The 15,333-nt window shown below is 39.3% G+C and overlaps 1 protein-coding gene across 7 annotated transcripts in view; it reads right to left on the bottom strand.

The window, feature by feature from the left end:
• Positions 1-15,333, bottom strand: part of LOC126336448 (protein transport protein Sec31A) — a 147,536-nt gene that overhangs the window by 97,556 nt on the left and 34,647 nt on the right. For all 7 annotated transcript variants that reach the window (XM_050000154.1, XM_050000152.1, XM_050000150.1 and 4 more), the window contains exons 7-9: positions 14,041-14,143; positions 8,470-8,631; positions 8,094-8,219 (exon numbers count right to left, since the gene is read on the bottom strand). In XM_050000154.1, the coding sequence (XP_049856111.1) occupies positions 8,094-8,219; positions 8,470-8,631; positions 14,041-14,143 (391 nt within the window). The remainder of the gene's footprint in view (positions 1-8,093; positions 8,220-8,469; positions 8,632-14,040; positions 14,144-15,333) is intronic.

Here is a 15,333-nt window from a genome sequence, read left to right as displayed (position 1 = left end):
AAATAGCCACTGCCGACTACACTGTCTCCTAGGTGGGTCTGGGGACTGACATTCTACATTACAATGCTAATCTAATACCTTGCCTGAAATCTTAAGAGTGATTTCCAATACAACAGCAAACACACTATACCACAATTTATTGATATCATCAACTCACATCCTCCCCTACATCTCAGATACAGAGTGAGAATTATGGTGGTTAGGCACTGTATAAGAATCATAAAAGAAGGTTGTATACATGGAAGACTCCTGGAGATACTAGAAGGTATCAGATAGATTATATAATGGTAAGACAGAGATTTAGGAACCAGATTTTAAATTGTAAGACATTTCCAGGAGCAGATGTGGAATCTGACCACAATCTATTGGTTATGAACTGTAGATTAAAACTGAAGAAACTGCACAAAGGTGGGAATTTAAGGAGGTGGGACGTGGATAATACAGAGTGTCAGGGAGAGCATAAGGGAACAACTGACAGGAATGGGGGAAAGAAATACAGTAGAAGAAGGATGGATAGCTCTGAGGGATGAAATAGTGAAGGCAGCAAGGGATCAAGTAGGTAAAATGACGAGGGCTAGTAGAAATCCTTGGGTAACAGAAGAGATATTGAATTTAATTGATGAAAGGAGAAAATATAAAAACACAGTAAATTTGACTACATTCCATTACCCTTGTTTTGCTTTTGCTGGTGCTCATCTTATATCCTCCTTTCAAGACACTGTCCATTCCGGTCAACTGCTCTTCCAAGTCCTTTGCTGTCTGACAGAATTACAATGTCATCAGCGAACTTCAAAAGGTTTTATTTCTTCTCCATGGATTTTAATATCTACTCCGAATTTTTCTTTTGTTTCCTTTACTGCTTGCTCAATATACAGATTGAATAACATCGGGAAGAGGCTACAACCCTGTCTCACTCCCTTCCCAACCACTGCTTCCCTTTCATGCCCCTCGACTCTTATAACTGCCATCTGGTTTCTGTACAAATTGTAAATAGCCTTTCGCTCCCTGTATTTTACCCCTGCCACTTTTAGAATTTGAAAGAGAGTATTCCAGTCACCATTGTCAAAAGCTTTCTCTAAGTCTACAAATGCTAGTAACATAGGTTTGCCTTTCCTTAATCTATTTTCTAAGATAAGTCGTAGGGTCAGTATTGCCTCACGTGTTCCAACATTTCTATGGAATCCAAACTGATCTTCCCAGAGGTCGGCTTCTACCAGTTTTTCCATTCGTCTGCAAAGAATTCGCATTAGTATTTTGCAGCTGTGACTTATTAAACTGATATTTCGGTAATTTTCACATCTGTCAGCACCTGCTTTCTTTGGGATTGGAATTATTATATTCTTCTTGAAGTCTGATGGTATTTAGCCTGTCTCATACATCTTGCTCACCATATGGTAGAGTTTTGTCAGGGCTGGCTCTTGAATGGCTGTCAGTAGTTCTAATGGGATGTTGTCTACTCCCGTGGCCTTGTTTCTATTTAGGTCCTTCAGTGCTCTGTCAAACTCTTAGCGCAGTATCATATCTCCCATTTCATCTTCATCTACATCCTCTTCCATTTCCATAATATTGTCCTCAAGTACATCGCCCTTGTATAGACCTTCTATATACTCTTTCCACCTTTCTGCTTTCTCTTCTTTGCTTAGAACTGGGTTTCCATCTGAGCTCTTGATATTCATGCAAGTGGCTCTCTTTTCTCCATAGGTCCCTCTAATTTTCCTGTAGGCGGTATCTGTCCCTGGTGTGAGAAGCCTCTACATCCGTACGTTTGTCCTCTAGCCATCCCTGCCTAGCCAATTTGCACTTCCTGTCAATCTCATTTTTGAGATGTTTGTATTCCTTTTTACCTGCTTCATTTACTGCATTTTTATATTTTCTCTTTTCATCAATTAAATTCAATATTTCTTCTGTTACCCAAGGTTTTCTACTAGCCCTCGTCTTTTTACCTACTTGATCCTCTGCTGGCTTCACTACTTCATCCCTCAGAGCTACCCACTCTTATTCTACCCCCATTCCTGTCAATTGTTCCCTTATGCTCTCCCTGAAACTCTGTACAACCTCTGGTTTAGTCAGTTTATTATCCAGCCCATCTCCTTACAGTTCATAACCAATAGATTTGGTAAGAGTCCACACCTGCCCCTGGAAACTAATAATGGAGTAAATTTCTTGGATCTAAAAATTGGTAAATACAATGGTAAACATAAATTTAAAATATACAACCAACCCACTACAAATAATGTCACAATCGAAAGATCATCATATCACCCTGATCAACATAAAACGCACATTATAAAGCGATGGACGTAAGAATAGAACAAATCTCACTGGACCCTGAAGGAAAACTTCAAGAATTAAAAACAATCAAACTAATGGCCCACAATAATGGTTACAGCTCTGACACCGTCAATAAATTCACTACAGAATTAGAAATGAGTACAGTACCAAGATATTCCATGCGAAAAATATCAAAATTATGAATAATACTGAGAACATGTCGATGCTCTCAAGCTAAACAACCCAAATAAATCAACCTTCACTGCTCACTTGGTCAAACACAGAAAACACAGAGATGAGCATTGACGAATACTTAGAAATATTACATTTTGCAGAAAAAGGAGTACAAATTGATTTGTTAGAATAATTAGAAATTACAACCACACTCACTGTAAACCTGACCATGTCCTGAATGAAGAAACAAAATGTACCTCCAAAATTTCAAACCACTCGTAATTCGAAGTGAAAAAAAAAAAAAAAGAAAGGAAAAGGAAAAAGGAAAAGGAAAAAGGAAAAGAAAAGAGAGAGAGAGAGAGAGAGAGAGAGAGAGAGAGAGAGAGAGAGAGAGAGAGAGAGAGAGCTTTCAAAATTAAATGTATGGCTTTAAAATTATCTTACTACAAATAACTTTCTTTGCAGTAGGTCTGTAAGTTTACCATGTCTGTACACACGCATTCTTTGGCACATCAAATCAGCAGCCAATGTAAACAAAGGTAGATCTTCTCTTGTATTTAGTTTATCTCACGGATTAGCATGGATAAAAACTGAGAATCAAACCTATCTCTTATATAACATGTAAAGGATATGGAGCACAGTCTTAGATCAGGGAAGAAGAAGGAAATCATCCGTGCCCTTTCGAAGAAACCATCCAGGCATTTGCCTTAAGCAATTTTGGGAAACCATGGAAAACCTATATCAAGAGGGCTGGATACGGGTTTGAACCATCATCATCCCAAATGCGAGTCCAGTGTGCTAAACACTGCACTACCCCACTCAGTAGATGTAAAGGAGAGATTTTCATGAATTAAGTACACGTTCACTGTGCAGAGCTTATATACAATGTGAAACCATTTGTAAATTATGTAATCAATAAAGCTTGGTTATACTTTAGGACACAATGTAAGCCTTGCCAAGAAATCAACGCTACCATCTGACAATGGACTCAGACCTGGAACTAGTAATGGTACAGTAAAATCATTTCCAAAAAAAAAGTTGTGGCCTGTTGCTGTGTTTCCTACCATGTAATTCATGAAATCAGCTGTGGTGTTCTCTAACCATAATGGATAAAAATGTGTGAAAAGAAAATTAAGACTAAGAAGATGGAGGAAACAATGATAAAGATTAAAGAAAATGGACCAAATGACATAACAATAATTCAAATTTTGCTGATGATGTCACACTATTGGCCAACAGCATGGACGAGGCTATTCTACAGTACTGTAGCAAAAACCGGCTTGAAGTTCAACATACAGAAGACTGAGCTCATCACCAATATCAAGCAGGCTTCTTCTACAATCCCACTAGGAAACAATACTATCTGTAAAGTTCCTGCAGTCAGGTACTTGGGTGAATGGATCTCAGCAAGTGAGACCATAGAAGCCAGATGCAATAAGTTAGAGGGGGCCTATCATTCCTGTAAGAACATCTATACCTCCAAGTACCTATCCAAGAATATAAAGCTGAAGCACTACAACTCGATAGTAAAACCGTCTGCACTCTATGCCTCTGAGTGGCTCTCGATGAATTGAAAGGGCCCACTTAGGAAACTAGAACTTAAAAGAGAGGAAGATCCTGAGGAGAATACTAGGACCCATAAGAGAGGAAGACGGTACCAACAGAATCAGGCAAAATAACGAGCTCTACGAAGATCAGAAAGACATAGTCACAGGTATGAGGAAAAGGCGGCTGACCTTCTATGAGCACATGACCCACCTGAATCACTCCAGGTTCACCAACAGGATTCTCACAGTGACAAGTAGGGGGACAGCGTCCAAACCCAAGTGGATCGTCTCTGTTAAATCAGACTTAGAGGAACTGCACATCCCATTAAAGACAACTGAGAAACAAACTCAATACTGGCAAGGCCATCCTGCAGGTAGTTTTCCCATTGTCTCTCACAAGCAAGAAGTGTACAGGCACCATCAGACCTAAGGGGACTGATGAGAGGAAGCAGGCTCACAGCCAGAAGATGAAGGCCAAGAAAAAGCAGAAAACCCTAGCTGAGAGATGAACCCTATGGTCCCTAGTAGGCCAAAACAAAAAGAAAGAGCTTCATTGAAATTTACACAATCAAACCCTCCTACACAGATACAGAAGTATAATACATGTATATAGTATTACTAGAAGTAGAATGAAAGTTCCATTGAGGATAAAACCATTAAAGACAGAGCACGAACTAACACTGCGCGAGAATGGAAAACCCAGTAGGCTTGTTCTCAATGGAATCATCCCAGAATCCACTGTAAGATATTTGGGGAATCATTGCCATTCAGTCTGGGTGGATGAAAAGCAAAATGAAAGAAGAAGAAAAATAGATAGAAGGAGAATACAAACTCACAATCATGTGAGAAAAAATGAAGTAGTGCGAAAAGATAAGAGATGGTTATACTCTGCAAGAACTTGCCTTTGGAAATCAAGGCATACTGGTGTAACACTAGAATATAGGAACAGCAACTGGCTATAAAAAATAGTAGCCAAGTGATGTTTAGTCGCTACATGGGTAAATATCAGACAATATATCCAAAGAACAGATGTACACTCATAGGCCAAACCCAACACTGAGGCTCACAGAGGCTTGGAGAACATGCAATGCATTTCTGCATTGTCTACGTACCAAAGTTGGTGACAGTGGAGCGTAGCATCTTCAAGGAACAGACATTCAACTTCCGAGACACAAAGATGCTCTATTGTGCCAGGGCTTTCTGGGATTCTCTAATCACAGAAACAGTAAAAATAGAAGGTGCACGACATGTGACCAATCCCCTACCATTTGGAACTTCCACTTCAGAGTTTTTACCATTGGCCCTTCTAGTATGATTCGGAGAGAAGGAAGATAAAACCCAAACCAGATAAATAGCAGCAGGCAACGAGATCCAGACATTAGGTCAGATGAAAAGCAAGAAGCTTGTTGAAACTTCATTCTGAAATGAAGATGTTACTCCATTGTTATCCTTTGTTGGTCCTCGGGACTTCTGGATTTTTTTATACCTCTGGTAATGTGTCAACATTTGTATATTTGCAACATGCCTTACATCAGCCAGTTCAAATGCTGAAGGAAGGCAAAGGCATACCATCACCAATAAAGCATTGTGGCATTCAAACTGAGTGCTGAGAACAGCTTTAAAAAGAAAGCACAATCACATGTTACGCTGAGTCACATTTGATTTCAATCAACCCAAAACATATCACGAACTTTAAAAAAAGATACTAATGATGACATGCATCTGATCTGCAAATAACTTCAAAAAGGTCACAACTGAGGGACTACATTCCAATAGTAGCAAGTACGGAAACAAAAAATAGCTGGAAATAAATTAAGAAAGCCGTTAGGGAAGCAGAAGACACGCCATTCTTACATAGCTGACAGTCTGCGAGTTGGTGCCTGTTTAACATTCCAAATACAAAATCAATAGTTCAGATCCAGAGCATACTGCTCGTGGGATATGCATGGTTGGCAGTGTTACATTTTAACAAATAAAGGTGATATGACTCTTGCCCCTTGCCCCTTTGGCCACATCCCCCCCCCCCCCCTCCCCCCATCCCACCCCAATCTTATCCTGGTGGGAGAACAGACCCTGTTACAATTTCCATTCATTCTCATTTGCTGTTTACTTTCCCTACAGCATTGTTTTGTCTTTACACTAAGTCACTTTTTTCTTACTTTTGACTATTTCACACTTTTTCTAGTAGTGCTGCTGCCTTAGAACTCTACTAAAAACCTCTCTTTCTGCCACTTCTTATTCTGCTTGTGTTGGATATTATATTTCTTTTAACTTCTCAGATCCAGTTTGTTGTCAATTTACTTTCCCAGAGATTCTCTTTCCTTGGCCTATTTGCATTTATCATGTACAAATGCCCACAAAATACCGCATATGCACGAGTATAGGCTGTGTACAAATGTAGGCCATACTTAAACTTATGACACAAGATTACAGTAAAAAGTAAATCTCAAATGTATGCCATACTACTAAATTTACCTCCAATTACAAGGTATTACTACTAAGTACATGATGCAGACACTAAATTATGTTGGCACCCAACTTAACAATTGAGCAACTTCAAGTTATCAGCTATGAATTATGCAAAGGGGCATGGGAAATACGAAGCTTAATGTAGATTTCATGTAGATGACAAAAACATTTGTCAGTGGTATACAACTGAAGAGAAACACTAAATAGTTCAAAAAGTTGGTGTACATTGCGAGGGCAAAACTGCAAGTATCCAGATGGATTCTGTAGTTCTAAACAGGAAATATGGGTATGCTGCCACAACTGAAACGATTCAAATTGGAGGCTCCAAAATAGCACATACCAGTACAATAAACATTTTACCAATGGTATTTAAAGTTTTGAATGGATGGGTCTGACACTTTATGCAACCTCAAGGTTACAAAAATAGTTTCTTATCTTTCCAGTGTTATGTGGTGAGCTTTGATGCAGAAGTTATTTATATCCCGAAATAGGGAATTCAGACCAAACTCCACTGTTCTATTTTGATATGCCAAACAGCAGTAAACTAAGTAGCAGAGTATAGTAGGCAAATACATACATGTGGCACTGAAAAGCATACATGCGATGCTGAAAAGCACTGCTGCAGTGGTTTCTTTTTCTCAAGGATAGTTACTGTATTTGCAAACAATGTACAGGTTTTTCTGCTATTTTCTTCATATGTCTTTGATGGTTTATAAAAATAACTACAGTAACTCGCAATGGTATTAATTTCAACCCACAAGATAGGTGAACATGTTATTTTGCAATTGACAATTTATGATCTGTAAGGGGAAAAATCTATTATACGTTGCACCATAATTTTTCGAGCCAAAATTTACAAAAAACAGTGCTGCCTATATTCACACAAATACTGTATCAGTCTTCTTTTCCTTATTGGTTTGTATTTTGACATTTTGCAATTCCTCCTTAATTTTGCAGCTTCTTTGCTTCATATTGGACCTAAAAGTTTCCATGTGATTCTTCTCTTTAACATTTCTAGTTTACCTAATGTACACTTCAGTAACAGGCATTCACTTGGGTAAAAGCATTCCATTTTCACAGTCATATTCCATACTCTCTTTCTCTTTGTGTATCCGTTTTCTTGAATTCTTTCTCATAGATGTCTGAACAGTGCCTGTCTATTTGACCTACGTCTCTCTGTAAAAATGTTGGTGTAATTTTTATGTAAAGGATAATTTGGTTTTCTCCTTACTTTCTAATAGTGTAATGTATCGGACCCATTACTTTGGCCATTTTATGAATGACAAGAAGAGTTATTCCTTCTCATGAATGCATATGCCTATCACTTGATAATGAATATAGTACGCAAAATAGTCACAGTTCACAATAAAGTTTACAACTTGGCCAGAAAGATCATAAATCCATATATTATGGCTGCAGTATTCATAATGGATAAATCATTTCAAAAACTGAGCAAAATTGGTAAATGAAATACAAGGGAGTGTTTGTAGCTCGTATACAACATCTGGGAGAGCTTGACATATTATCTCATTGAGTGGCTACCTGTGGTCAGACTCCTGGAGAAGAACCATACCACACACAGAATTTAATGATGAAATCAATTATAAATAGTGATCTATCCATATGGCTTACCCCAAAAGAAGCACCCACAGGTCTTCTCAGCCATTTTGGCGGTTTTCGTAAGTCAACAGTGACTTGCTGCTGAGATGGCACTGGTGCCTGAACATATGTGTCCATCCCTGGAAATGAGTCTGCTATCTGTAAGAGAATACACAGCTTTATAAACGTCATTTCTCAGTGCTACACAAAGCGATTACAGACAAACTTCAAAATCAGTCAGGCATTTTTTTCTGTAATTATGAGAGTTTGAAGACTCCCTTAGCTTACCTATAACAGTACATTTAAAAAAAAGTTTTGTCTCTTATATTTAACTGTGTGTCAGATGTATTCATTCCCTTTTGAATGAGATAGGTTCAAATTTGTCTCTACATGAGTATCATTTACTAACCTTGGTGCTGGTTTGCGCTTGCTGTGTACCTCCAGTGAGTGAGTACACACTTACATGTCCATCAAAACTAGAGCTTGCAATTAGTGCTGGATTCCTCGGGCACCATGAAACATCAAAGTGCCACTGGTTTGTTGTTGCTATGTCACACACTACCTCACCACTCTGAAAAACCAAGTAAACACGGATTTTGAAGCAGATTTACTGTATATCGGCACAGACACATTACTCCTATTACTATTGATAACAAGACATTTAATATCTCATTAAGAATAAGTAGAATGGACATATTAGGAGCTGTAAAACATGGAACACTCATACACAAATACCAATCAATTCCATAACTGCATAATGATTGTTGACAAGCAGACATGTAGTCTAGTTGAGAAACCAGCTACATGAAATTACACAAGGTGTACTACAGAAATTCTTTGCTGGGTTCATGACGCGCAAATGGAATATACATAGACATTATCAGGAAACAGCAAGATAAATATGAAGGTGAAAGACAGAATATCGTTATGTCTGAAAATGCCATTTAGCCTATCCAGAAACAGCAGAGAAATGAGCAATGATGATCTAAAAATCTGGATGTCGCTGTTCACAATATTCTGTCTGATGTTAATTTTGTTATGTTGCAGTATCAATATGCTGTATAGCACAGATACTAAGGAAACTTACTTGTCATATGTAAAACTCAAAAGAATAATTACTGATATAACCACAGAGAAATTTTCAATAAAATTAAGTTTATTTCAGTCGACACTCGCAAAATTGTTTAGTGCTTATACTGGTTTTGACTGTCTTACTCACTATCAATAGCCCATAAGTAGTCTAGGCTGATGACTGTGGTGCTAGGAGTCACCATTCCAATGAGTCAACTACCAGAGGACAATATTCATGGGCTACTAGTCTTTTACTTGCAGCTTCAGTTGTGAATGCAAACAGCTCATATATTGTACTCTCTCTCTGACCATCAACCTCCTCTCCACTCCCTACTCACATCTCATCTGCAACCCCCCCCCCCTCCACCCTCCCTCTCTTTCTGTCCTTCCTCATCCCTCTCTCTGTCTATTTCCTCTGGCCCCCTCTCTGTCCACTCCCCCAGTCCACCTCATCCTCCACCATCTCACTCTATCCATTTTCTCTCATGCCCTCCATCTCCTCAATCAGACCAATCAATATGGGCACCTATTGCACGACACACTAACATTGCCCACACGAAGTGCCTCTCCCCCTCTCTTCCTTCCACCTCTCTCTGTACATCCTCCTCCTCCTCCTCCTCCTCCTCCTCACTCCGACTGCACCCTCCTTGTTCCTATCTCTGTGTATCTCCTCCTTCCCCTTTCTCTGTTACATAATTCCCCTCTCCCACAATCCATCTCCTCCCACTCCCTCTCTTCTCAGCCATGTCCAACCGTAATGTGAAACCCTTGTAAAACATTGATATGCTAGGCCAAATCTACACCAACACAACTGTTGCGCATGGCAGCCTATGCATCAGGGGGCTCGAAAAATATTATTTCCCTGCAAATCAGGTCAATACGGCGGGCTGATACTATTCCCACATAAAACACCTGTCGTGCAGTGCAGTCTCCATGGTAGTGGATTACATGGGGCTCTCTTAACTAGTGTCAGTAGCCATTCACTTACTTTTCTTTTCAGTTGCCAGTAACTACACATAAATAACAAAATGGCTGGAAATTTGTTCTTGGAGCAAAGAAAGTGGATTGTAAAGTGTTAGTGGAAATGTAAAAACATCAAAGAGGTGCAGAGACAATGGCACTGTCACGTGTAACAATAACAAAAGTATGCAACAAATTTGAGAGTGAAGGAAGTATAACACGATCTGAAAACGCAACAGTGTGGAGGGGGGGAAAAAAAGGGTATGGGACGAAACAGTGGCAGGTGTCTTAGTACACACTTTCACAAAATCCCAAAAGTTGTCCATACAGCAAGTTGCTGTAAGGTGCAAGTAAATCAAATGTTGACCACCCTTTCAAGCAAGCAAAGTGCTAATCCTATTTTTCCATGCAATGAATGAGAACAATGCGAATAGGCATGTTGAGTTTTCTGAATGGATTGGTGATAATGAATACCTAACTGATGTCATTGTTTGGTCTGATGAGGTGACATTTAAACTGAATTGAACCATCAATTGCCATAACTGTCTGTGTTGGGCAGGAGAGAATCCCTATGTTAACCAAACTGAGTTGTCAGTGTGGTGTGGTATGGTGTGGTGTGTCTGTCAGAGAGCTTGTAAGGCCATTCTTTTTTTGAAGAAATAGTGACAGATGTAAAGTACCTTACCATGTAGCAGCAACAAATTGTACTTGATGTTCACCAACTGTGCCAAGCTGAGGCAATAATTGGATGAAATATTTATTGCGAGTTGGATTGGCCTAGGAGGAAGTGTTGAGTTTCCACCAAGATTTCCCGATCTAATGCCATTAGACTTCTCTCTCGGGGGAATTCTGAAGGACAACATGTAAGAGACAAAGTAATGTATGCTGGATGAAATAAGAGGTGATTGTGACTGCCTGTGAATTCATCCCAGCACCATCTGTAACACACGTGTGTTGATCTGTGCTGCAGTGTTACAGAGCTGCGTTGCCGCCGATGGAGGAAATTTTGAACATATTTAACAGTAAAACATCATCAGTAATACCATGACCATCTATGTGACTTAAAAATTTCTAACTTTTGTTCGAGTTATTGAAGTTCAAACAGTGTAAAGCACTTCATGGGTCACCCTGTGTATACTAGCCTCTTCTCCACAGCTTTTCCCCCATATGCATTTAACACACATATTGTACACATCTCCTCCTCCCCCCTCTTTGTGTTCACCACTTTCTTCTCCATCTTTATCTCTTTCTCACCTTCCTGCCTCCATCTATCCATCTCCTCTGGCTCCTCTTCCTCTTGAAAACAACATTCACCTGCCCCTACATCTCCCCCTCTCCCCTCTATCTGCCACCTCCTCCTATCCCCCTCTCAGTCCATCCCCTTCTCCCCACTCTATCTATCTACTTCTCCTCCCCCCCTCTTGCTGCCTGTCATCTCCTCCATCACTCTCTCTAACCTACACCTCCATCCCTCTCTTTACCCTCCCCTCTTTCCCCCCCTTTGTCTGTAACCTCCTGCTATGCCTCTCCATACCCACCTCCTCCTCTTCCATCCATCTCAACCTTCCCCAACTACGTACATCCACACACACAGTCCCTGCAAAACAGGTCAGTAAAACTAACTGATACCGCCCCCACAACACCCCTATTGTGCAGGGTGGCCTACACACTGTGGGCTGAAGAAACCATTTCTTGCTCCCCTTATTCACAGGTTGCCTTGCAAAAGCTCCTATGCAACATTCCTGTTGTGGAAGGCAGCTACATATCAGGGGCTGAAAAAAAAATTTTTCCCATAACCCTGCTCCCATGGCAGCTAGCTGATTCTAATCCGCACAGTGCTGATACTTGTGAAGGGTGTTGTTTGCTTGCAAGATTTGACTGAAATCAATCCAGAGGTTTGGGAGGAGTTACACACACACACACACACACACACACACACACACACACACACACACACACACACACACACACCTTTATGTACAGGGTGATCAGATACACTTTGAAAAACTTGTATGGGTGTTGAAGGGTAGGTTTACTGAGAAAAAATTTCAATAATTTGCACCATTTATGGCTTACTTTAATTAATTAATTAATTGAAATTAGCCAACCAATTCGTTGAATGCACAAATTCAAGTGGCCCATCAGAGACTGTGTTGTAAAATGAGTTCTTCATTTGGTTTCCTAAAACTGAACAAGAGAGCAGTACAAAATTTGGACATGGGACAGCAGTAAGAACCAAACCTGAACCAAAGGCTGTGCAGTCTCCTGCAGTATCAACTACACTATGAGAACAACTGACATTAATTTATCTGGCAAGCTGCTTGAATTTACATGTGCAGCCACCTGACTGGAAAACTTCAATGCTAATTAACCTGGGAGCAGAATTATGGACAACAAACTTTTTTTCAGACCCTGACATTAGATTTTTAGGGGAAATTTACATGTCTATTGAAAGGATAGGCTAATGGGAAATGGAAATGGTGTATTTGTCGCAGTAGACAAGAAATTAAAACACACTGAATAGAAATTTAAGCTGCATGTGAGACTGTTTGTGCAAGACTCGGTGCCAGGGGTGGGGTAAAATGATAACTGGATCCTCCTATCGTCCACCAGACTCATGTCCTGACTTGACGTAAATTCCCCAATCATAATGTAATTATTGGTGGAGGCTTTAATCATCCAAATATTAACTGAGAAAATTACAGTTTTTTTAGTGGTGGGGGGCATGATAAGACATCTTGTGAAACATTACTATATGCCTTTCTCTTGAAACAATCGCCAACAGATAGTTATGAACCCCCCTCAACATGGAAATATACCGAATCTAATGGAAACGTACACACCTGACCTCTCTGAGGCTGTCCACATCTAAACTGATATCAGGGACCATTACGTGGTTGTGGCAACAATGATTACCAAAGTACGAATGACAATTAAAACAAGCAGAAAGGTATATATTTTGAATAAACTAGCTAAACAATAAGTCAAACATAATGAGATATCTTTAACAGAATGATCTCCTCAATGCCAACCAGCATGGATTTTGAAAACATCAATCATGTGAAACCCAATTCCCACTTTCCTCATGACACATTGGAAGCTTTGGATCAAGCAGCCAGATAGAAGCAGTTTTTCTTTGTTTAAGAAGGGCATTTGACTCAGTACCATACCTACACTTTTTGTCAAAAGCATGATCATATGTGGTATTAAGTGAAATTTGTGACTGCATCAAGGACTTTTTGGTAGAGAGGATGCAGCATGTAATCTTGGATGTAGAGTCATTGTCAGTTGTAGAAATAGCTTTGGGGAAGTGTGCTGGGACCCTTGCTGTTCATGTTGTGTTTTAATGACCTTGTTGGAAATAGTAACCTCAGACTGTTGTAGAGGATGCGGGCAAGTGCCCTACCAACTGAGCTACCCAAGCACGACTCACGCCCCGCCCCCACAGCTTTAATTCTGCCAGTACCTCGTCTCCTATCTGAGTTTTGAAGATGGGTGTAAACTATCCCTACAATGTCACGTGGGTCACATTGACCTCGCTAAAAGGTTCCAGAAAACTTAGACTGTAGCTTGGCACTTGAGACTTAGTGGAAGGGCCAGTGTGACCCTTAGCCTAAAATGTTTGAGGTGCCTATTATAGATGATTGATCAGTATAAGAACAGAAATCACATGGACAACTGCATGCTTATGGAGATTCAAGGAAAGTTTAGGTAAACAGCACGCTGTATACATGCAAACTAGTGTCAATGACAATGATTAATGAAATGAGAAATAACATACTAGAAACATTTTAAGTGAAAATTATTTACAAAACAATGAGACTTCTTACATATATTATAATTTATAATTATAGAAATTCTGTTATCCTGTTTTCTGAAAATTTAACAGATTTCTTTGTACAAGCAGCTAATATACACAAAAAAGCAGCAGCTCAAATGTAATACCTACTGGAAGGGTGCTGTTTGGATTCCAGCATAATATGCGATTGTCTTTGCCACAGCTAACAAGCAGATCAGGGTCCTGAGCACACCACGCAATTGACAACACTCCTCTGAAATAGAAAATTACATGCTTATAGTTACTAACATATACGCATACTGGAAGCTCTCAGCTTCTAAGAAACATTGCAATATGACTCAGAAAGCTAAACATAAGTGGTTTCTGGAAACTCAGGAGCACTTTCAAAAAAGCATAAAAAATAAACAGTTATGACTTAGGACTAAAATGAAATTGAAACGATCGGGAGATTTACTCCGAAAGCTAGCAAATTTCTCTCTCTTTGGTGTGTGCCTGTCAATCATAACACTCCTGCTAATCAGTGACCTGCACTCTTAAATTATTTACATTCTGCCAGACCTAAGTCATATTTACTGCACGTCTAGCTTAACTTAGGAAAAAGAATCTGATATGGAGATGAAAATAATTAAAGATAAAGATTAAATTCAAATTTTAGTTGACTAGTCATAATTAGGATCAATTCAATATCCCAAGTAATACATATTATGATTTTTACAAAATACTGTCATTGTAACTGATCCATGACTCATGTACAAAAAGTTCCCTCCAGGCAAAGAAATCAAGACTGAATTTTTGTAATAATCTCATTGGTCATACAGGTTTCCGGATGCCCTGAGGACACACAAACGTTCAGCAGGTAAGACCTTGCTTAAATTCAGCAAGTCACTTCACAATCATCTAAAATGAGAGATTAAAAACTGATGTTAGGACACATGTTCTGTACCTGTTGTGCTGAAACGTTACAGGCAAGGGACTTCACCACATCCCATAAAGCAAATTTTCCTATTCGTTATATAAATCTCGACTCTATGATAAAAAAGTACAAGTAAATTGCTGTAGTTTAATACTGCACTTTCTAATGGTCATTCTTTCCAAAGATATTTGCCATATTCCTGCCATTTCTGCATTATGCTGATAATTCTTAGACTGTCCCACTTATAACAACCATCATGTGAATATGGCGGTTAAGTTTTATGAGGCATTACCACGCCACACCCAAATACACTACGAATGGCTTTTATTGTGAATAAACTAATAAATGTTTATTTCTATTTAAATGGACTCTTATACAACAAATAGTGCTGCAAGTGTCATGTATTTATCAATTGTAATCCAGATAAACAGTGGAGAAATTAGAATTCAATAGTGCACACAAAATAACTTGCCCCTTACCTAAGTTGAAGTCACAGGAGAGGAAGGACGGAAGATTAGTGTTTAATATCC

Source organism: Schistocerca gregaria, chromosome 2 (assembly GCF_023897955.1).
Source record: "Schistocerca gregaria isolate iqSchGreg1 chromosome 2, iqSchGreg1.2, whole genome shotgun sequence".
In the NCBI taxonomy this organism is placed as follows: Eukaryota; Metazoa; Arthropoda; class Insecta; order Orthoptera; family Acrididae; genus Schistocerca; species Schistocerca gregaria.
Note: the sequence above shows the minus strand (reverse complement) of the source record. Positions and strands in the feature narration are given on the sequence as shown.